The sequence below is a fragment of the Leptosomus discolor genome, chromosome 15, assembly GCF_034619465.1.
Source record: "Leptosomus discolor isolate bLepDis1 chromosome 15, bLepDis1.hap2, whole genome shotgun sequence".
NCBI classification, from domain to species: Eukaryota; Metazoa; Chordata; class Aves; order Leptosomiformes; family Leptosomidae; genus Leptosomus; species Leptosomus discolor.
The window spans coordinates 19,241,534-19,262,635 of NC_141405.1; the positions used below are offsets into that span (position 1 = coordinate 19,241,534).

A 21,102-nucleotide genomic window follows, 5' to 3' on the forward strand; every position below is an offset into this window, starting at 1 on the left:
CTGAGGTGCTAACCACAGTGTAAGCTTTGGTGCTGGACAGCTGTATTTGTTGGTCTCGCTACAGCAGGCATGGGGAGCTGGCTGGTTTTGTACTCACAAGAGGGGGAAAAAGGGGACCCCCACATGCTGAGTGAGGTCTGTAGTTGTACTGTACTGAGCTGGATGTCACCTTGGGTCTTGGCTGGCTGCATCCCACAGGGTGACATCCAGATCATATTTTCAGCAGCCCAGAATATCAGACCTCTCTCTTAGCTGGCTCAAGGGACTCCTTTTGTCTCAAATGTGCCGAGCATAGCAGTGCTTGCTCAACTAGCTACTGCAAGTGGGCATGCCAAAAATATCCCACCTTCTGCCTACTCACTGGAAGGAGATGGATTTCAAACCAGGCTTTGCCCCTGCTTGTACATAGTTAGCACAGAATCAGGAGTTGCTCCATCTGGGTGCCGCTCAGCTCTCTTGGACATGCTCTATTGAGCAAGCTGGTTTGAAAACCAGTTAACAGCCAGTTGTTCATGCTGGTTGGATCATGTATACCTTGCAAGTGTTCCACTAGGAGAAGAATTCAGGGGAGATGGAGATGGATTTCAGGTGTGAACCAGCAGCTGCTCCTTCCCTCACTGCTGTGCAGTCAGCAATTACCCTTGTTCCTTTGCTCAACAGCTACACTTGTTCTTCTTCTTGCAGCCATTCCCACAGTGGCTGTGTGCCCACAGCTTCCCTCTTCTCCACCCCCACTGCTGGCAAGCTCAGATCCTCTTCCTATTGTGGTGCTGCTGAGTGAGTGGAGAGAAGGACAGGGTGGTGGGTGGGATGGATGGAGGGCAGGGGCTGCACCACCATATATTGGTAACAGAAGCCCCTGCCATATCTTCACCAGGTTTGTCAGCTGTAACGAGGAGCAAGAAGCATTCGATGTCCCTAGGAAAGGTGCAATCCAGCACCCCAAACCTCATTTGGATTCCTCTTGTATCGCTGCATTCCTTCATCTTTGCTTCAAGGATGTGCGACCTCACGTTTAGCAGCAAACTTGAAACACATGCTTCTCGAGTGAGCCCAGTTTTGCAGACAGTCCATGTTGTACAGTAGAAACATTTTGTCCGTGTTATTTGCTCTCCAGAACTGTAGCTTTTTCTTCTAATTTTATCATACATGCTGTCCTGCATATATCCCTGCTCTTACCACTGCATTTTTAGCATATGGAGGGGAGAGGTGGATCCTGAAACTGGTGCTGCCAAGCCCTGGAGACTGAAAGGAAAATTCCTGTGGCAAGATCTGTTAAAATGCAGAGAATTTCTTTAAATTATGTGTGTGGGTTTCTGCCTCAAAGCTTACTTACTGCTGTCTTTTTATTTTCTCTCGCTGTGTGTGTGTGAGTGTAGGATCAAAATTGAGGAGGAATATGCTAAGAACCTGTCCAAACTGTCTCAGAATTCCTTGGCTGCTCAAGAAGAAGGGTAAGTGTGTCTCTGTGACTTTTGCAGAAGACAAGAATTTTTACAGAAAAGGCATTCCTCCCACACAGGTACATGTATTTTTCTTGAGCTCTCCCATTGAGTAGAGGTTTATTTAGCTTAGCATCCTGGGTGTGTTGGGGAAGAGAGAATTGTTTTGGAGTACTTTTCTTTGAAGATGTTAATGGCAAATTTTTAGGATTATATGTGTAAAACACTGCATTTCCAATAATGTGTTTCTGCTATCCTTGTTCTAGCCAGCACTACTTCCTTTAGGGATTAGCATGTGTAAATACTAAATTAGTTTGAATGTGGAAGAATGTATATACTGCTGAAAGTAGATGTGTAAGGTGAGGCCAGTAGAATTGGAGCAGCAGAGATGGAGGGAGGATGAAGAAGTCTCTTCTTCGTAGTGGCCCTGGCCCTTCAAGAACAGCAGCAGGTTGTACCTTATTTACAGCATGTTCACACTTTGGAAGTGATTAAGAAGGTATTAGGCAATGCACTTCAGACTAGATTGCAATGTTTCAGTAATAATGAAAAAGACTCCACTCCTGACAGATTAGAAGTTGTTAGCTCTATCTGTTCCAACACAAACCCTCCAAGCCCTGAAAGCCAAGGCTGGAAATGACTGTCCTCACCCTAATTCTGACACAATGTGTTTCTACTGGTGCTGAAGCTCCACGAGGTGTTTGCTCAGCTTCCAGCATGCAAGGACAGAAATTACAAGAGGCTAACTAGGCTATTACTTCCCTAAGCACTTACATTGATGATGGTTTCTGTTCTTCTTTCCTCTTTAGAGATGCGTGTTAACCTGCTCCTAGCAAAGCTAAAACCCACTTTCTTCCACATCCTCCTCCCACTTAACTCCTAGCCCCAATAGGAGAAGGGGGGAATGCTGGAAAAAATGAAGGGGATGGAAACTAGGAGAGAGTAGATGAGAAGAGAGGGAATGAGGACCAGAGTATAAAAAATGTTGAAGTAGGGAATTGAAGGGGACATGGAGCAGAGTGCAGGGAGCTAGGAACACTGCCTGGTGGTGCTCTGCCTGGAGGGGTGGCAAGGTGAGGGCATGGGAGTAGGTTGTGCTGGAATTTCTCCTCCTGGTGCTGTGGTGGCCAAACTGGCTAAGGCCTGGAAGAGGCTAGTGGCAAGATCCTGGGAATTGGTGAGGCCCAGGAAAGGGAAAAATTCCACTTAAAAAAGTGAGGGAGGAAGAGCAGCCAACAGGAGGATCTGAAGGAGCCAGAAGTGGGATTGCAGTCTAGCACACTCAAAGTAAAATGTTCACCAGGGTCTTCCTCTTATTCCTGAGAAGGTGTGAGTCGGGGGACCCCATGAACTGCTCTGTGAACACACCAGTTACCACTGCTGGTTTCATACTCCACAGAGCATTTTCCAGCTTTCCTGTCCAGCAGTCTATGGAATCGACACAAAGTATGGGCTGTCCCTCTAGGGTCCTCTGCCCTCCTCTGGTGGTAAGAAGACCCACCATCGTGTATGTGAGTGGGACACAAGGGTGACAAGATGGGACTGATTTGTGGTATCATGATGGTTCTGTCCAGGTTGCTGTGAGTACAGTGCTGCTGCATGTGAACAGAAGGTGATACAATCCCTGGTCGTTTAAGTCATTGTAGATGGATAAGAGATGCAGAAGATGCTTAGCAGGCTGAAATGCCTTCTTTGCTTAAATAGATCAGATAAAATAGTGCCAGTGAGAACTGGACAGTGGGAGGGGACCTCAGGGTGGGACTAGAGAAGGAGAAGAGTTGGGAGCACTTACATAAGTGAAACACTCTTAGGTTATTTAACTGTGATGAACACCATGCTTGAGTACTCAATTTATTGGAGCAACATCAGAGATTACAGATCATTATTTTGAAATTGCATATGACAGGTAATTTTTCAGCCTATCAGGAAGGGGCAAATATGACTGTCTTTGAGAAGGGGGTGGGGGAGATAGAGAAGGAGACAGGAAAATGTAGATCACTCAGCTTTATTTAACCTCTGCAAAGTTGCAGAATAAACCATCAACCTTTCTAGAAGCACTTAGTGGAAAACTAAGGTGATGAGTAATTTTCGTGAATGCATACAGAACAAATAATGTCAAACCAACCTAAATTCCTCTGGTGGTGGAATAACAGTAGTTGTCAGCATCATAGCTCTTAATTTAGTACAGCTTTTTGCAATGGGAGGTTCTTGTGGGCAGGCAAGAGAAATGTGGCCTAAATAAAGCCTAAGGTACAAAACTTAAGTAAGAAATTATACCCATCACTTACAAGAAGTGAAGTGCAGAAAGCAGCCATGGAGCAAGATCCCGTAAGGTTCATCCCAAGTCCACATTTTTTCCAATGTTTTGTTAATGACCTATGATAGAATAAATAATGGGTTTACTGTAATCAGAGATGAGACAAAGCTAGGAGGGATAGTATGTACAATTTGAAGAAAAGATTGCAGTTGAGAATTATTTTGTTAAACTAGAGAAATTAACTGGAAAAAATTAAAATGCATTTCAATGAGGACAAAGTACCAGGTTTTATACTTGCACAAGATGTGAAAGATACAGTTACATAACAGTTTGTGGGAGAAGGATCTGGCTATAGTGAATCACAAGCTTATTCATCAACAATGTCGCGCTGTTGTCTAAAAAAGCAGTCATCATACTGAGATATGTAGAAGAAAGAGTGTCTGATATGAAAGAATCTGTTACCAGTTTATCAACTGGAAGACCTCTGCTGGAAGACAGTGTAGTTTCGGTTATGACACTTTAAGAGAAATGTAGGCTGTTGGAGAGGGTCTAGAGGAGCCTACCTAAACTGCCCATGATGTAGAAACTAATTTGTCTGAAGGAAAAAGAAGATGGAGTAGTTTTCAAATACTGAAAGTCTTCTCTGAGGAGAAATAAAATAATCTGTTCACCAAAAGTAGGGTGTAAAGTAGAAGAGGCAATGGCAAAACTGCATTGGTGAAGATTTATTTTAAAGCTCAGAAGAGAAAAACTTTGTTATGGTAAGGATAAAATACTGCAGTATCTTGCTTATGGAGACTGTGACATCTATGTAGCTGAAGATGGTTATGAACAGTGTTTTCAAAGATCTGCTACATACAATACCAATATAATTCTGCCTTGGTCGCAGAGATCGATTATCTTCTCAGATTTCTGCTACCGCTTTTCTGTGATTTTGCTGAGCAAGATATGGTACAGAGCGTTGTACTACGTCTATCTGACACTGTCTGACAAATCTCACTGGGAGGATGCACAGAAAACAGGGCGTTGATCATTGTCACTCTGTGTTTTTTCAGCACACTAGGAGAGGCTTGGGCTCAGCTAAAGAAGAGTCTAGCTGATGAAGCAGAGGTTCATCTCAAATTTTCTTCTAAGGTAAATAGTTCTTCCTTTTGCAAAGATTTTTGCCTTGTGATTGATATGGATCTCCCTTCAACAAACTTACTGAACAAACTTATTGAAACTGTCAATTCTTCCTGCCAAAATCGTAGTTTATTTAGCCTACCTGATGAGTAAATTAATTTTTCATAAAAATGAAGGAAAACTGATTCTAGAGGTTATTCACCTAGGGCTCTTAAGTTCAAGCGTGTTCAAGTAAGTTTACGTAAAGCTTGCACAGATTACTTCTGTAGAGGAAGAAATAAAAAGTAGTATTTGGCTTCTTAGCAAGAATCTACCATATCTGTCTGGAAGAAGGAGAACCAGTACTCTGACCTCTTTGTATCGTTAGCCTTTCTGAAGCGTGCACTGGGAATTTACTTCATGTTATTTTTGAATCTTCTCTCAAGTGCTGCCCAAGGAGATTTCTTGTACAAATTATGGCATTTATCTGGGTTTTTTCCCACCACATGTGATATACACTTGTGACCTGTTACATTGTGTTAACCTTTGTGGGTGACCAACATCAATACAGCAGCAGGTATCTCAGCACAACAGCCATGTTCTGGAGGAAGATTATAGCTCCACACTGTTTGTAAGCGATTATGCAGAGGTTACTCGGGCAACCAGCTGCTGCCTTGGCAACCCCCTGCTCTGCTTCAAACTTCTACTTCAGGGCTATAATTAGTGAAATACTTTTTGCTTCCCATTGTCCTCCTGATTGTTTTCCAAGAGGAAGAAATGCACCCTGGAGTGGTGTGTGTGTAGGCAGGCAATATATAGGGGCTCATTTCATTATTTTGCCTTAAACCCTGCGCAGAAGCTCCTATAGCATCTTCTGAACTCTCCTCACTGTTCCTGTACCCGCATTGGGAGTTCCTAGTTCCGGCTTTCTTTTGTTAACAGAACATGTTTTTAAACATACTGATCATTGCTATTACTTTCAGAGAAGTTATTCTTAGAAGTCGTAATTACATTTCTCGTTGATAGTCGAATGAAACCAGTCAGTGCTGGCACAAGCAAACAGTACAGTGCAGAGCACAGGAAGTGTATTCAAGCATAAACACCATCCTTGAAGACATTGAACAGTTTCCGTAATGGTCCTTCACTGAACTGTTACATTAGGGTTCACAAACAGATCAGAGAAGGGGACAGCACTCTCGTGGCACTTGGAACATAAAATGTTGTTACACTACTGATGCCTGCACAGACTGGCATGGAAGCTGTAGGTACGTGCACACGAGGAATCCTTCAAGAAGGCCATCATGGCACTGAACCTCTTCTCCAGTTATCTGATTATCCTTCACTGAGCTCTAGGAGGCGAGTTCTGCTGGAAGAGAAGATGCACACATGTTGTACTAGTTGAAGTCATGGTGGGCTGGCCTGGATATGATGGTGTGTTACCAGCCATTCTGGAAATGATGCTGATGGAGCAAAGGAAAAAATAAGTATTTGTGAAATCAGAGGAATTTTTGAAGTGTGGATTCTGATAGCTCAGCTGTGTAGTTTCTCCAGCATCTAATACCATGATTAACCCTATGCCTCTGTACCATACTGGTACAGAGATACAGGGTCTCTGTCCTGTACCTGATAACTTCTTTTAGCAAACTTCTTAAGATTTCAGGTCCTTTGTCACATCTCATCCTTTCAGTGATGGGTAAGTGTCAGAGTTGTCTGTACACACTAGTGCTTTAGATCTCTTGATCGAAGGAAAGTAGTTTATGTTTTTTTCATCTATTGCATGCAATTTGAAAGTCTTCTAGCAAGATCTAGCAAAAAAAAAAAAAGAAAAAAAGAAAAAATATGGTCAATTCTAATACAACATTTAAAAGCCTGGGTCATTCACACGTGAGTTCATTTTGATAGCTTATGTACTTCTTGCAAGGTGGAAGTTCAAGCAGGGTAATTATGCTAGAGGAAAGATGACTGCCTTCGCTGAGAAGTTTACTTTTTGGATTCCCAGAAGACAAACCTGGAGAAAGCAGTTGCCTTGTTTGCATTTTGAGCCTCCTGGTGATGGGTTTCCCATCTTTATGAGGATCTCAGAATTTCCTGTCCCATTATAAACCATGTGACATAAACAAGTATCTTTACTTTCTATTAGGCAAGTAGAACTACCAGTGAAATGCCCTCCTGTTTGTTGTGTCCCTGGCCCTGGGGATTTTTATAAGAGTTTTTACAGCAATGCCTACTTGTATCAGATAAGTCAAATGGCCAGTTATTCCACTGAGGATAATTGACTCATGTTGGGTTGTTTACCCAGGTGAATCCATTTATTAATGGAGCAGTCTGAAGGGCACGCAGACTGTTCAGCTACTTCAAACTCAGTTGGACACAAACATCTGTATCAATTGTAATATATTGCCTCTGGAGTTCACTGAAGCCATCCTGAACTTCTCTCTGTTCCAGTTCTTGTTTTGTTGAGCATTGACAATTCTCCTGGCACAGCTGTCTGTTTGTACCTCTGTTCTTGAGAGAGCTTGTGTAACCACGCTGAACCACAAGGGTTGTGAACAGGTCTTTATTAGTTTTCCTGGGGCCACCCTGATGAGACTGTCATAAAAATACTGTCCAGAATTTTCTAGTCCAACCCCCACAGTCAAAGCAGGACTATAACCCACAGTGGATCAAGCCAGCTACATCTTTGTCTAGCATATCTTGAACATCTCTAAGGACAGAGATTTCACCTGACCTCACTGGTCAACCTCTTCCAATGCCCAGCTACCATTCTGGTGATTTTTTTTTTTTTTTTTTTTAATTTACGTTCAACCTCAGCCTCCTAAACCTCAGTTGTCTGTTGTGACATTACCTGGTCCTACAAAGAAGAATTTGGCTCTGTTACCCTTGCATCTGACCTTTGAATTGCTGTAGGCCACATTAGATCACCATGGTGCCAGTCTTCATCTGCCTAAACAAGCTGTCCTTTAGGCTTGTTTAACCTCTAGGATGTGTGCTGTAGGGCCTTGGCTGTCTTTGTAGCCTCTCTCCATTAAAAGTCTGTACTGAGCTTGAATGAAATTTCCTTTTCCATTAAAATAGCACTGGAGAAAGGCCAGAAATACTTGCTTTCAGGACTATTCGATACTGCTCCACTGTTAGCCATGTTAGGTGACTACAGACCCAACTCACCTGTGTTGGCAGAGCAGCAATCCCCACAGGAGGGACAATAGAAATGAAGTATTTGGTTGCTTCTGGGCAGGTGAATTAACTGTATCCCTTCAGAGCACATTTCCTAGATGTTAAAACTGTGTATCAAGCCCAAAAAGCATTATGATGCAAACTCTGTATCAGAGTTGAGTATTACTGACTGTCATGTCCTGCTTGTAAGAGATGTCACATGTGCAGTCTTGATGGATCTCTCCTGGGTTCATTTCAGTGGTTTCTTGCCACTACTTAAAGTGTGTCAACTAAATACCCAGGCTTCTCCTCAGGCTTCCTTATCCTTGACAGAGATAAATAAAAGTGCCCTCACTGAATCTCTTTTCACTGTACAAGAAATGCAGACGTGTCACCATGGTCCACTGGCTCACCTTATTGCAGTCAGGGTTAGTGGCTTTAGTTTGTGTACTTTGGGTTTTTTTAAGTTGCATCATTATGCCAGAATCAGAGCACCTCGAGTAGTGCTGTGGATATTGCCTACAGTTATGTGTAAGCAGAGAGATACGATTTAATGGGGAGAGAGGAAGTCAAGATTTCTGTCCTTTTGCTCCCTTCCCTTAACAGAGCTGTCCTGCCAAGAGCTGAGTTTTTCTGTAGCTTCTCTCAGAGCTCTCTTGGGGAAGAGAATTGTTGCTGTATGACATTGCCTATGACTGCGGTGTGTGTATTGTTCTCTGTCCTGAGCTCTGCTCAGCAGAAGAGCCAGGAATTACTTCCCAGCTCTTCGTTATTGCCATTTCTTCCTTTGTTTTCATTACCAGCTTCAGAGTGAGGTAGAGAAACCCCTACTCAACTTCAGAGAGAACTTTAAGAAAGACATGAAGAAATGCGACCACCATATTGCAGACTTACGGAAGCATTTGGCCAGCCGCTACGCAGCAGTTGAAAAGGTGGGAGCAGAGAACAAACTGGAGAGTTACAAGATGCTGCTGGTTTTGACAGAAAAGCAGCTGCCCCATGAAAAGTTTCTGTTCTGCCACAAAGAACCGCAAAGGTTTCTGATGATGTGTTCTGCTGTTTGTTATGTTTTGCTGGGCCCCAGATGTCATTTGCTGGATAGCTGAGATTTGGGAAGCTGGGGACTACAGGCAGGGCTAACATGTTGCTGCCAAACTGGCTTTTTGTTCCATCTTCACCTTCCCAATTTGGGACAATATATTTCTAATACTTTTGATGAAAATAACTCCTTGCTTTTGTGCATCTGGAAGTCACACCTATTGCCCTCAAAATTTAAAAAACCCTTGCTTTAGAATAGCAGCAGGGTCAACCCAAAGGCTCCGCTGGCTCAATTATCCTCTTATGCAGTGGCCAAAAGCAGATGGCCAAGGAAGGCATCTCAAACCTGGTACAGTGAGTCAAATTTCTCCCAGTTCCTGTTCTCTGTGCCTCGCAAACATCCTCACCTGAAAAACCCAAGCAGCAGCAGCACCCTAGTATCAGGGGCTGTTTTAACATGAGCATCCAGTAGCTGAGGGATTTATGGAGAGTTACAACCACAAAAAGTGCTCTCTTAGCAGCTGGCAGGAAACAGGCTGCCCATGCCTTGGTTGCCAAGATGCTTATGCCAAATGGTATGCTTATGTGGTTTGCTCTTGGGTGTAAGTTGGAAAGGAAAATACCGTGCTCAGTCAACCCAGAAGGTTGTTTGGGCTTTCATTAAAGATCAGAGTGCACATGAGAAAGTTTGCCCAGGGACAGAATTGTTACAGGATATGCAACGTTATTAGACTGTCTCTGTGCAGGGAAAGCATCTTTCTGCAAAACAGTACGTTCTTCACAGCCATATCTGCAAAGAAACACAGCCCTCAGTAGGGATATTGAAAAGAATGAATTGGAATAACCTTGAGAAGAAGGAATAAAAAAAGGGAAAAGCCGTGTCTGCTGTCTGCCTGATGAAGCACCCAGCTTCTCACGAGGTTGCTTTCCTGCAGCTCCCTCTTGCGACCTGCTGAGCCACGCGCAGCGTCTTGAAAACTGCAAACTGAAAAATTTCAAGTAATGCATCAAGAGCATTGTAGGTTGCAGGCTGGTGTGACTGTAGAAAACTGCAAGGTGCTAACAAAATATAATCGTCCAAATTTGGTTTTAAACACTATAATTTGAGCAAGAACAAATGTGACCTATTTTATAACAAGCCTGTGCAGAACAAGTTATTTTTATTTTATGTATTTAGGCAACCTCAGCAAATGAGGTGACAGCATGCATGTGTGGTAATGTTTATTTGTTAAGACACTTTACTAATTTACCTGTACAAGTTCAGTAATAATACTAATAAATCAGGTTTTAAAAGCCTGAAGAACTTCAAAGTAAAATAATTTAAATAATCAAGTTGTAACCAGGTCTCAGGTTCTTGATTTCTACAGTATGAACTGCTGTTGTCATGAACCTTAATTAGTTTTTCTGAAGTAAGTCTAAAAGTTCCTATTGTTAGAGCTTCTGAATAGTGTATATTGAATCCAGAAGGTACTTAAAAATAAATTTTGTAAGATACTTGAAATTCTTTCAACAATTTAGATACTGAGAAAAGCAAATGGGAGAGGTGTCTTGGTGATGCTGGTTAAGGCATTTGGAAGAAGCTCCAGCTCCCCTTTCTTCCAGAAATAGTGAGAAAGTTACTAAGAAATGTGAAAGTCTGATGATGCCATATGTACTGTGCCTTTCTAAGAACCTATTAAGACTTCAAATGCTTTTGTGATGAGTTGGTAACAACTTCTATATGGTGGTAGGAAACTTTTTTGAACACCACATGGTGTCCTAAGAATTTGAATCCCAGTTAGGACTCAGTTTTATGTAGAGTCCCTGACTTCTTACTGACCAATACTTGTGTGAAGGAGTCATAGATGGCTAAAAGCAGCTGGCAGCTCTTCCCCTCTAAAACATATGACTCTTTGTTTAATTATTCCAAGGCCCGGAAAGCCTTGACAGAGAGACAGAAGGATCTGGAAATGAAAACGCAGCAGCTAGAGATGAAGCTCAGCAACAAGACGGAAGAGGAAATTAAGAAGGCAAGACGGAAGTCCACTCAGGCAGGTGAGTACCTGTGTCTATCAGTGGTGGGAGGTGAGCACAGCCACATGGACAGCAGGAACAAGACAGGATGCAACTGCCCATCCACCCACGTGTTGCTTGTTTTTTAATATTGTAGCTACAAAGTTAAAGTGAATTGTGCTGCAAATCTGTTTAGTATTAAATACTCTCAAGAAACAAGCCCATTTTTTCCAAGTCAGACATCACAAAATGATGATTTTGATACTTGGGGTGCAAACAGTAAAAGGAGGGTGAATTGTCCTTTCATTTTGTGAAAGTGTGCTGAGATAACTGAACATTTGTGAAACTTTCAAAGTCAAATCCAAAGCAGCTCAGCTGAGGATGTTTCTTCCTTAAATTATAGAATCGTAGCATTCAAAGTTGGAAGGGACCTCAAAGATCGTCTGATCCAACCTTTCTTGGTAGAAGCACAGTCTAGACAAGATGGCCCAGCACCCTGTCCAGCTGAATCTTAAAGGTGTCCATTGGGGAATCCACTGCTTCCCTGGGGAGATTGTTCCAATGGCTGGTTGTTCATGTTGTGAAAAATTTTCCTCTTGTGCCCAATCAGAATCTCCCCAGGAGTAACTTGTACCCACTACCCCTAGCTATTTCCATGTGACTCCTTGTAAAAAGGGAGTCTCCATCTTCTTTGTAGCTGCCTTTTTAAATACTGGAACATGATGATAAGCTGTCCCCTGAGCCTTCTTTTCTCAAGGCTGAACAAAGCCAGTTCTTCCAGCCTTTCCTCATGTGGCAGGCTTCCCAGTCCTTTGGTCAACTTTGTGGCCCTTGTCTGGACCCTCTCCAGCCTGCTCACATCTTTTTTTGTACAGCAGGGACTGAAACTGAACCCAGTATTTCAGGTGTGGCCTGACAAGCGCTGAGTAAAGTGGGATAATGACTTCTTTATCTCTGCTGGTGATGCCCTTGTTGGTGCTGTTGGCTTCCTTTGCTGCTGCAGCTGCAGCACACTTGAGCTTGCTGTCCACCAGGACCCCAAGTCCCTTTCCACAGAGCTGCTCTCCAGCCAGGTAGATCCTAGTCTGTGCTGCACTGCTGGATTATGTTCCTTTAGTTCCTGCCTTGGTTCTTTCCTAAACCACAGCTGCCTACAACTATGTGGGTGCCTATTATGCTGTTACTGTCTTTTTCCTTGTAAGTGAACTTTTTGTCTTTTTTCCACTGCTACTCAGTGATTAAAATTATTTCTGTTCAAGGGATACTGAGGATGCAGTAGTGTGAGCTGTACTGTGCTGAGGACTCAGCTGCTTGATGTGACCTATGCATGTTTTACAGAGGCTCAAAGCACTTCTACAGGATCCGTCAGGAACTTTCTGTCTTGAGGTCTGCAAAGCTGATACGTGCAGCCTGTTAGTACCTTTGCTGAAAATGTGTTTTAACTAGGGCTTCCATGTTTCATGCCTTCATAGGTCTGTTCCTTGTCAGAGTGGTCCTTCATGGTTCTGAGGCTTTTAAAACTTCAGGGTAGCTTGTCTGGGTTTAGAGGAGACTGAGAGGAGTCATTTGCAGCGTGACCATGTGTATAGACAACCATTTGAGGAGAAACAAAAGTTATGTGTTAGTAACAGGAGGCTCCATGAGAGATGCTCCTTATTCGTGCAAATTCACAGCCTCTCTTTGTTCTCTTGGGTCCTCAGAAATTGTGATGCGTATTTATTAACCAAGCAAACATGCTCTCTAATATCTCGGTTAGCGACAGCCTTGGCTGCAGTGGAGTTTGGGCTAAAGCTGAGCATGCTGAAGGTTAGGTCCAAGACAAAGATTTTAGACTTTAGAAGAGGAAACTTCAGCCTGCTCAGGGCTCAGTTGGAAGGAATCCCATGGGAAGCTTCCGTGGAGGATAAAGGAGCTAGTGAGTGCTGGGAGTTTTTCAAGAACCACTCCTAGATGCACAAAACCAGTTCATCCCCTCTAAAGACAAGGGAAGTAGGCGGAGTAAGAGACTCCCTTGGCTTAACTGCTAACTTCTGGGTCTGCTCAGAACCAAAAGGGAAACACACCAGAGATGGAAAAGTGGAACGTTACCTGTTGAAGATCAGAAGGGCATTGCCAGGGTATGCAGAGGTGCAGTTAGGAAAGCAAAAGCTCAGCTTGAACTGGAATTGGCCAGAGATGTCAGAAACTTCAAGAAAGGGTTCTTCAGATACGTTTACCACAAGCAGAAACAGGAGAGAATTGGCCCACTATTAAACAGAAAAGGTGAGCTAGTCAACAACAACACTGAAAAGGCAGAGGTCCTCAACACCCTCTTCACCTCTGTCTTTAGCAGTGCTGTTGGGTCCCAGGCCACAGGAACAAAAATCCAGATTGATGCAGACGCAGACCCACTGTCAGTGAAGGAAGAGTTTGTGTGTCAACTGTTACAGGAGCTTGACCCATACAAACCGATGGACCTGGATGCCATCCACCCAAGGGTGTTGGCAGAGCTGCCTGATGTTGCTGCGAGGCCGCTCCCCATAATCTTTGAGAAGTTGTGGAGATCAGGAGACGCGCCTGAAGACTGGAGGAGGGCTAATGTCACCCCTACCTACAGGATGGGTTCCAGGGAAGACCGAGGTAATTACAGACCCATTAGCCTCACGTCAATCCTTGAGAAAGTTATGCAGCAAATCCTCCTGGGGACTATCACAAGTAAACTGAAGCATGTGTTTGGGAAAAGCCGGCATGGATTCAGCAGGGGCAAATTGTGCTTAACAAACCTGATTGCTTTCTGTGACAAAGTAACCTGCCTGGTTGATGCAGTGTGAGCAGTGGACATTGTCTACCTGGACTTCTCCAAGGCTTTTGACACGATCCCCCACAGCCTCCTCCTCGAAAAACTGACACGTTACAACCTAGACAAGCGATCTGTGTGATGGGTGGGGAACTGGCTGACAGGCCGTAGCCCAGAGGGTGGTAGTAAGTATTTATTCTGAAACTGGCAACCAGTCACAAGTGGGGTCCCACAGGGATCGGTATTGGGCCCAATGCTGTTTAATATCTTCAAAAGTGATTTGAATGTTGGAATCAAGAGCACCCCGATGAAGTTTGCAGATGACGCCAAAATGAGTGGGGTAGCTGACACTCCAGAAGGGAGAGCCACCCTCCAGGAAGACCTGGACAGGCTGGAGGAGTGGGCTGGCAGAAACCTTGTGAAGTTCAATGTGGACAAGTGTAAGGTCTTGCACCTGGGAATACATAACCCAGGAATGCAGATCAGACTGGGATCCACCTGGCTGGAGAGCAGCCCTGTGGAAGGGGACCTGGGGTTCTTGGTGAATGACAAGCTCAACACAAGTGAACAGTGTGCCACAGTGGCAAAGAAAGCCAACAGAGTGCTGAGTTGCATTAACAAGGGCATCACCAGCAGAGATAAAGAAGTCATTATCCCACTCTACTCAATGCTGGTCGGACCACACCTTGAGCACTGCATTCAGTTTTGGTCCCCGCTATACAAAAAATATGTGGACAAGCTGGAAAGGGTCCAGAGAAGGACCACGAAGATGATCAAAGGACTGGAAGACCTGCCATATAAAGAAAGGCTGAGAGAACTGGGTTTGTTCAGCCTTGAGAAGAGAAGGCTTAGGGGGGACCTTATTACCATGGACCAGTACATAAAGGGTGGCTACCAAGAAGATGGAGGCTCCCTTTTTACAAGGAGTCACATGGGAAAGATAAGGGGTAATGGATACAAGTTACTCCTGGGGAGATTCCGATTGGACTCCAGAAGAAACTCTTTCACCATGAGGACAATTAGACATTGGAATAACCTCCCAAGGGAGGTGGTACATTGCCCTGCATTGGACAGTTTTAAGAATCAACTTGATAGGGTGCTGGGCCCTATCATTTAAACTATATTTTTACCTTGAAAGGTTGGACTAGATGATCCTTGAGGTCCCTTTCAACCTGGTATTCTATGATTCTATTATTCTATGATTATTGAACAAGCAAGGGAGAGCTGAAGATCAGATGGGAGTAACCCAGAATTTGGTGTGAGTCTCCCCATCACTGTCTCACCGCTTTGTGCCACTGTTACAGTGTGCAGCAGGGGAGAACTTGCCCCATCCCCGCAGGGAGTGCTGCCCAGCAGCCCAGATAGGGTGCTTGTGATGTGCATAGAAGCAGCATGTAACGATCTAGCTTTGAAATGAGGCCTGCTGCAAGTGGATGTTAGGACTAGAGAGATATAGACCAGATCCCTTCTGTGATCCCACTGGTTACTGATAGGTGGTGTTGCTTTCTGCTCCCGTGTATTGTTCACGTGTTTCATGGCTTTCATGTTCCTGGCTGTACAGTGGCTCAGATTCACTCAGGTGGGTGGAGGATAATCCCAAGTCAGGTAGCTCCCGAGAAGCCTTCTTGATTGTAGGAGCCATTAGTTCAGACTTGTTATGTCAGACTGTGCATCCCCCGTTTGGGCAGATGAGCTTATTGCCAGGCTTTAAGCCCTGAATCCTGGTTTCTTCATAGAGTTTGGTTGCTACCCCAAGTTCTAAGTCCATGAGAGACTTCCAGATGCATTTACTTCTTGACACTTGTTTGGTCTATGGATTCCTGTTCTTAAAGCTAGACTCGTCCCTGGTTTATGTATAAAACCCTTTTTGCACCTTAAAGAACAGGACAAATTTGAAGCCTGGACCTAGGCATCAAACCATTAGGGAAAGCATAACTGAGCCTTATTTAAAGGAGAAAGAGAATTTACTAGCCAGAAAGAAAGCAGTAATCTCCAAGACAAGCCTTCCAGATTTTCCACCCACCTTTCCCTCTCTGCCAGAGCAGAATCCACCAACAAAGGAAAATTTGAAATAAGCGCAGCTTATTGTGTTCCTGCCCTGAACATGGGAGGAGGCCAGAGCTCAGCTGGGATTGTGCATCTTCAGAGGTTGGAAAATGCATGAGTGTGCAACTGTGTTGAGGTTGCAAATAAGCATCCCTTGATTTCAGACAGCTTGAGCCTGATGCTTCTCTCCTGTTTTAAACAGACCTGTCTTAGAATGCAGTCTCACCTACAGAGTGCTACCCTGCAGCTCAATGACTCATTATTATTGATTTCCCATTTTAATTATTTTATTTTTCAGATATAACTTTCTGGCTATGTCCTTTTTTTTTAACTGAAGTAACCTGCTTTCATAGTTCTGGGCATTTTATTAAGTGTTACTTAATGTTCCTATTTTTAAAATCTTATCTCTCCCCCTCATTCTTTCTCACCCCAGTCACCTGATCTCTGACCACACATCCGGTGCATGCATTTTGTTGAAATTTTGTTGCACATAACAAATACTATGTGACGGAACTGCCTTCAGCTCCGCCAGGACTGACCTTCAAACTCTCTGGGTCTGTCTACAAAACCTGCTCTGCAATTTCCTTCTAAGCTCCGTAACACTGGCTAGAGAAGACTCATGCGTTGCTATCTTGAACTTTTCAGGAGATGACCTGATGCGCTGCGTGGATCTTTATAATCAAGCCCAGTCCAAGTGGTTTGAGGAAATGGTGACCACTACTCTGGTGTGTAACTGTGTAGTGTCTTACATGTATAACACTGCAAAATTGTAATAGTGTACAACATTCATCACTCATAGCTAGTTACAGTGCAGAATGGTGGGAGACACTGGGTGATAAATCTACTGTATTTCCCCTTCTCAGTTCTAAGAAAAACTCATATCATCAGGGGAAGGAACAAATAATGGTTTCTTTATAGAAGGCTTTAAGCCAGTTGAGGGCTGCTTAGGGGCTGGGATGCTGGAATTGTCCTCAGGAAGGATGAAGTAATGCACAAGGGAGACAAGGAAAAATACGTGATAAATCACTGAATCCATTTATACATTAATGAATTTTTATATTCCATGATTTTACAGTTTCTTCACAAGTATTGCCAGCTCAGAAGAGGCATGCTTTAATTGCCTATTGTTCCATTACTCTGAAGATAACACAGTTCACAGTATTCACCCTATGAGCATATACCTTTGGGGTTAGTCACCAAGGTGCCAAGACACAGCCTTGATGTGCTGTATTCCTTGCCCTTTGGCTTTAGGGCTCCTCCCTCATGTCATTCCTTAGGAGCCCTTCTGGACAGCAGCCAATTGTTTTCAAAAGTGGGAAATAAAAATGTCTTTTGTATGTATTTTTCTAATTGGACAAACACAAAACTGTGAACTCCTCCTAATAAGAAGCAGGATAATAAATTGCTCAGCATTTGGAAGTGTGTTAGTGCAATATTTAAACTGCAGTAAATAAATAAAGGCAGATGGGTGAGTGGAAAACCAGGAGGCGGATATCTTCCTCAAAACAGAACAAGAGAGAAAAAAGCTGGCTGTTCCTCTGCATAAGGGATCTGATTCTCCTCTCACCTTCACTGGTGGTTTCTCACTGATGCAAGTGACACTGACCATCAGTGCTACTGTGTCCAGATATGGCCAGGTGTATGTTACCTGCATATTTGCTCCGGAGATGTGCGACTCAAAAGTATGACTCAGAAGGGCACTAGTAGATAGCTCAAGAGGGAGGTCATAGCCTCCAGGCTGCACAGCACCGTTTGGCAGTTGTGAAACTTAGGCTGAGAAGCATTCGAAGGTAAGTCTTTGTATACAGGAAGATAAAATCTAAATTGAAAACCAGCCTGCATCTGATCAGCTCAGATGCAGATCAGTTCATAGGCAGTACAAAGTTGAGAGAGTCAAGGTCTGAAGACTTGTGTTTGCTTGTGTACCTTTCTGAAGTTCCTGCTACATGTTCTGCATATGGCATGCTTACCCGCAGTAGCACCCTGGGTTCTGTGTTCTGGTCCTGCACATCTGTGCCCTACGTAAGGGAGTCTGAGTTCAAAGTGGGCCCTTTTTTCCATACGGGCAGTACGTCAGCCAGCAACAGCAACAGCAGCTCAGTCTATTTCAGTCCTTTCTGTGCCATAAGCTCCTTTGCTCCTCTTCCTCCCCAGGCTGATAGTCTGCCACCTGAGGTTTTTGTGCTGCAATGAAGAATCTGTTTCCCAAAAGACATTTAACAAATTGCAGATAGCACAGGGAAGGCAGTGTAGCAGCCTACCTGCTTGTGTGTACTTGCTCAGGTTGCACTCCTGCTTCCCCAAGGAATCGCTGTAACTTCTGGGGCTAGCAACAAAGCATGCAAAGCTTCTTGCAGGAAACAGATTCCCTCTTGCTTGCAGCATCCCTGAAGACAGTAGCTCCTCTCTCTGCATTGGTTGCCTTGAGTTCTGGAAAGATTTCAGCCTTCTTTTCTGTCATTAGGCTGAGGCTGAAGTGACTTCTGTTGCTTGCTGTCTCTGATTCTCTCCAAGTCAGAGAGATGTGCAAACACAGTTCAGCTCCAAAGCGTGAAGCTGGGGTAGTATTGCAGTGACTGGCAACCTTTTGTGTGTTGTCCTTTCTCTGGGCCTTCAAGCTTCCAAGAAAAATATGGACTTGTTTTTCTTCATGTCCAGGAACTTGAGAGACTAGAAGTTGAAAGGGTGGAGATGATTCGGCAGCATCTTTGTCAGTATACACAGCTGCGGCATGAGACAGACATGTTCAACCAAAGTGTAAGTTTGCTTTTTGTTTGGTCTTTACTCCACTTCAGCTGGGCAGAACAGTCCCTATCCTGATCTGACTGGCCTGTATCGAAAGGAGATGTGAAAAGAGTTATGCAGGCAGCTTGTTCATTTGCAGCAGTACTGTACTGCCACCTTACAGTCCTGCTCCTCCAAGACTCTGATCCTGGTTACATTTCATACTACTGGATCACAGCTTTTTGCTGGGGAAGACACAATGAGTTGAATTGCATTTGGCCAGCATGAGCCATTGTCTCCCAGCATGGTGTACTATATCCTTGAGGTCATCTAGTCTTGCAAGGAAGATGGTAAATAGTTTCACTGTTGGGGGAGGGAGTATATATATTTTTTCTTATTAAAAAACTGGAAAGTTTTCAAATATAAAAATACAGAGGACGTATGCCGACTTCGGTACGTGGTTGTGTTTGGTGTAAGGCACAGGTTGCAGGACAGGTGTCAGAGACTGACTGGCCATTGCCTGGTGTAGGAGGCCCATCTCTGCTCAGCATTAAAAGTCTGCCTCTTCTCTGCTTCCAACTATGAGGCTTCACATTCAGATCTGCCTGGTGTCCACCAAGTCTCGCATACGTGCAGTCTCACTTGTCTGCAAGTGCAACGTAGGCGTGCCCATAGCTGCTCTGCTCTTAAGAGAAAGTACTCTGCTTGAAATGTGCCCTTGACATTTTGATTCTTGTTTTGTTCGTTCTAGACAGTAGAGCTCGTGGATCAGTTGCTTCGGAAAGTGGATCCTGCCAAAGACAGGGAACTGTGGGTAAAAGAACACAAAACTGGAGATATCCGACCTGTGGACATGGAAATATAGACTGATCTATAGTTGTATGTGACGAGTCCACTGAATTAACCAGGCTAATGTTTGTGTTTCAAGGGTCAGAAGAGCATAGGGAAAAGATTGTTCCACTACCAGACACCTTGTAATTTATGCCTGTATGGACTATTTCTGTTACATTTAGTCATTAAAATGGTCCTCATTGTGCTAAGCCTTAAGCACCAGACATTCCAGGGTGAAGAAACCAGATACGTGCTTCCCATCAGAGGTTCCCAATTGCACGCAGCTTCCAGAAGAAATCTGCTTTCTGGTGCAGAGAGAGCTCTGTTCTTCAGTGACTTTGTGCTACATCCCTTGCATGACTATCTTTATACCGTATGTTAGAACAACCATTCAGTGAGCCTCTGGCCAGCAAGTAGATACTGTTGGAACATGATGCAGGAGGCAAGGAAGTCCTGATCATGAATCCCAGGTCTGTCACTGACTGCTTTAATGGCCATAGGCAAGTCAATTAACTTTTCTGGCTCCCCCATCTATAAAACACATATCTCACAGCAATGTTGTGTGAATACATTTATTTCATATAATGGTTTCCCACCATGGCAGTGAGGTGATGGCCATTCTCCCAAAATCTATGGAGAAGACTCCTGTTCTTCCTGTTTTATACTCCCTCTCAGGGATACATAGACCCGTTATCATCATGATTTCTGTTCTAGGCCAATCAATAAGGTTGAAAGTGTTACCATCACTGTTAGTTATCAGGAAAGACTTGGTTGTGCTATACCTACCTCATTAGCTGTCTGAGTGCCCTCAATGACAGAAAGAGGTTATATACGAAGGCATAAAGGAAGATGTTCGAAACCTTTCCTGCTTATGCAAGGTGTTTTCTCACAGAATCTCCTTAAAGACAGTCCTCTAACTTTTTATTTGGGATCCAGGTTTAAATTGCCTTTGTTGGTTCCTTCAGGTGAATATCACAGCCTTTAGGTATCTTTAAGTACCAAGTTTGTCCAGCTAAATTGTGGGGTTTATCTTTTTAAAGCCTGATTTTCAAAGGTGCCATGAATCTGTGATGCTAGATTGCATTAAATGTAGGTGTAGTTGCACAGCACTGCTGCACCATCAGATTCTTAACCTTGGGTTTTTCCTTTGTTAGATTTACCCCGAACTACCAAAAATTCAACACTGCTCTTGGTGCATAGTGTTATGTAGTTTGGAGATTGGTTTTGAAAAGGAATTAGTTTTCTTCTGCTGTTATTTCTGATTGATTATTCAGTATTGCTGTTACTACATTTGTCAGTATTTCATACAATGCCAGGATTCTTAAGATTCTTGCTTTAGATCCAGAGGAAACCTTGGTTCTCACCACTGTGGCCTTTACTCAGTGTTTACTGTGTTGTTATCTAGAGTTTCCCAAACTACAGTTTCCACAGTTATGCTCTGCTTTATCTCATTGTTACCGTCCTTTTCTCCCCAGCACCAAAATTGCATCCTTCTTTTGTTCTACTACTATTCTAGGTTTTTGTTCACCAGCCTCAAAGTGCTGTGATTAGATCATTGAGAATTAATATTCCCCTTTACAAATACAAACTGAGACACAGAAAAGTCTTATCTGAAACATATTTTTAATATTGCTGCAGTGATTATTTTTTTGATTTGTTATTTCAAACTGAATTCGGTTGCATTTTCCTGTGTTGCCTTTTTCTCAACCATCTCTTTACCAGTATACATTCGTTGCTGTCTT

The 21,102-nt window shown here is 43.5% G+C and overlaps 1 protein-coding gene across 5 annotated transcripts in view; it reads left to right on the forward strand.

Annotated features, from left to right (window-relative positions):
• GAS7 (growth arrest specific 7) overlaps window positions 1–19,394 on the forward strand; it is a 107,454-nt gene extending 88,060 nt beyond the window's left edge. For 4 of the 5 annotated variants that reach the window (XM_086473695.1, XM_086473699.1, XM_086473696.1 and 1 more), the window contains 7 exons: window positions 1,380–1,454; window positions 4,755–4,833; window positions 8,757–8,885; window positions 10,902–11,025; window positions 16,451–16,530; window positions 18,464–18,562; window positions 19,281–19,394. In XM_086473695.1, the coding sequence (XP_086329821.1) occupies window positions 1,380–1,454; window positions 4,755–4,833; window positions 8,757–8,885; window positions 10,902–11,025; window positions 16,451–16,530; window positions 18,464–18,562; window positions 19,281–19,394 (700 nt within the window). Of the gene's footprint in view, window positions 1–131; window positions 136–1,374; window positions 1,455–4,754; window positions 4,834–8,756; window positions 8,886–10,901; window positions 11,026–16,450; window positions 16,531–18,463; window positions 18,563–19,280 lie in introns of all 5 variants that reach the window. The other variant, XM_086473697.1, reaches the window with a different exon arrangement.
• The last annotated feature ends 1,708 nt before the right edge of the window (window positions 19,395–21,102 follow it).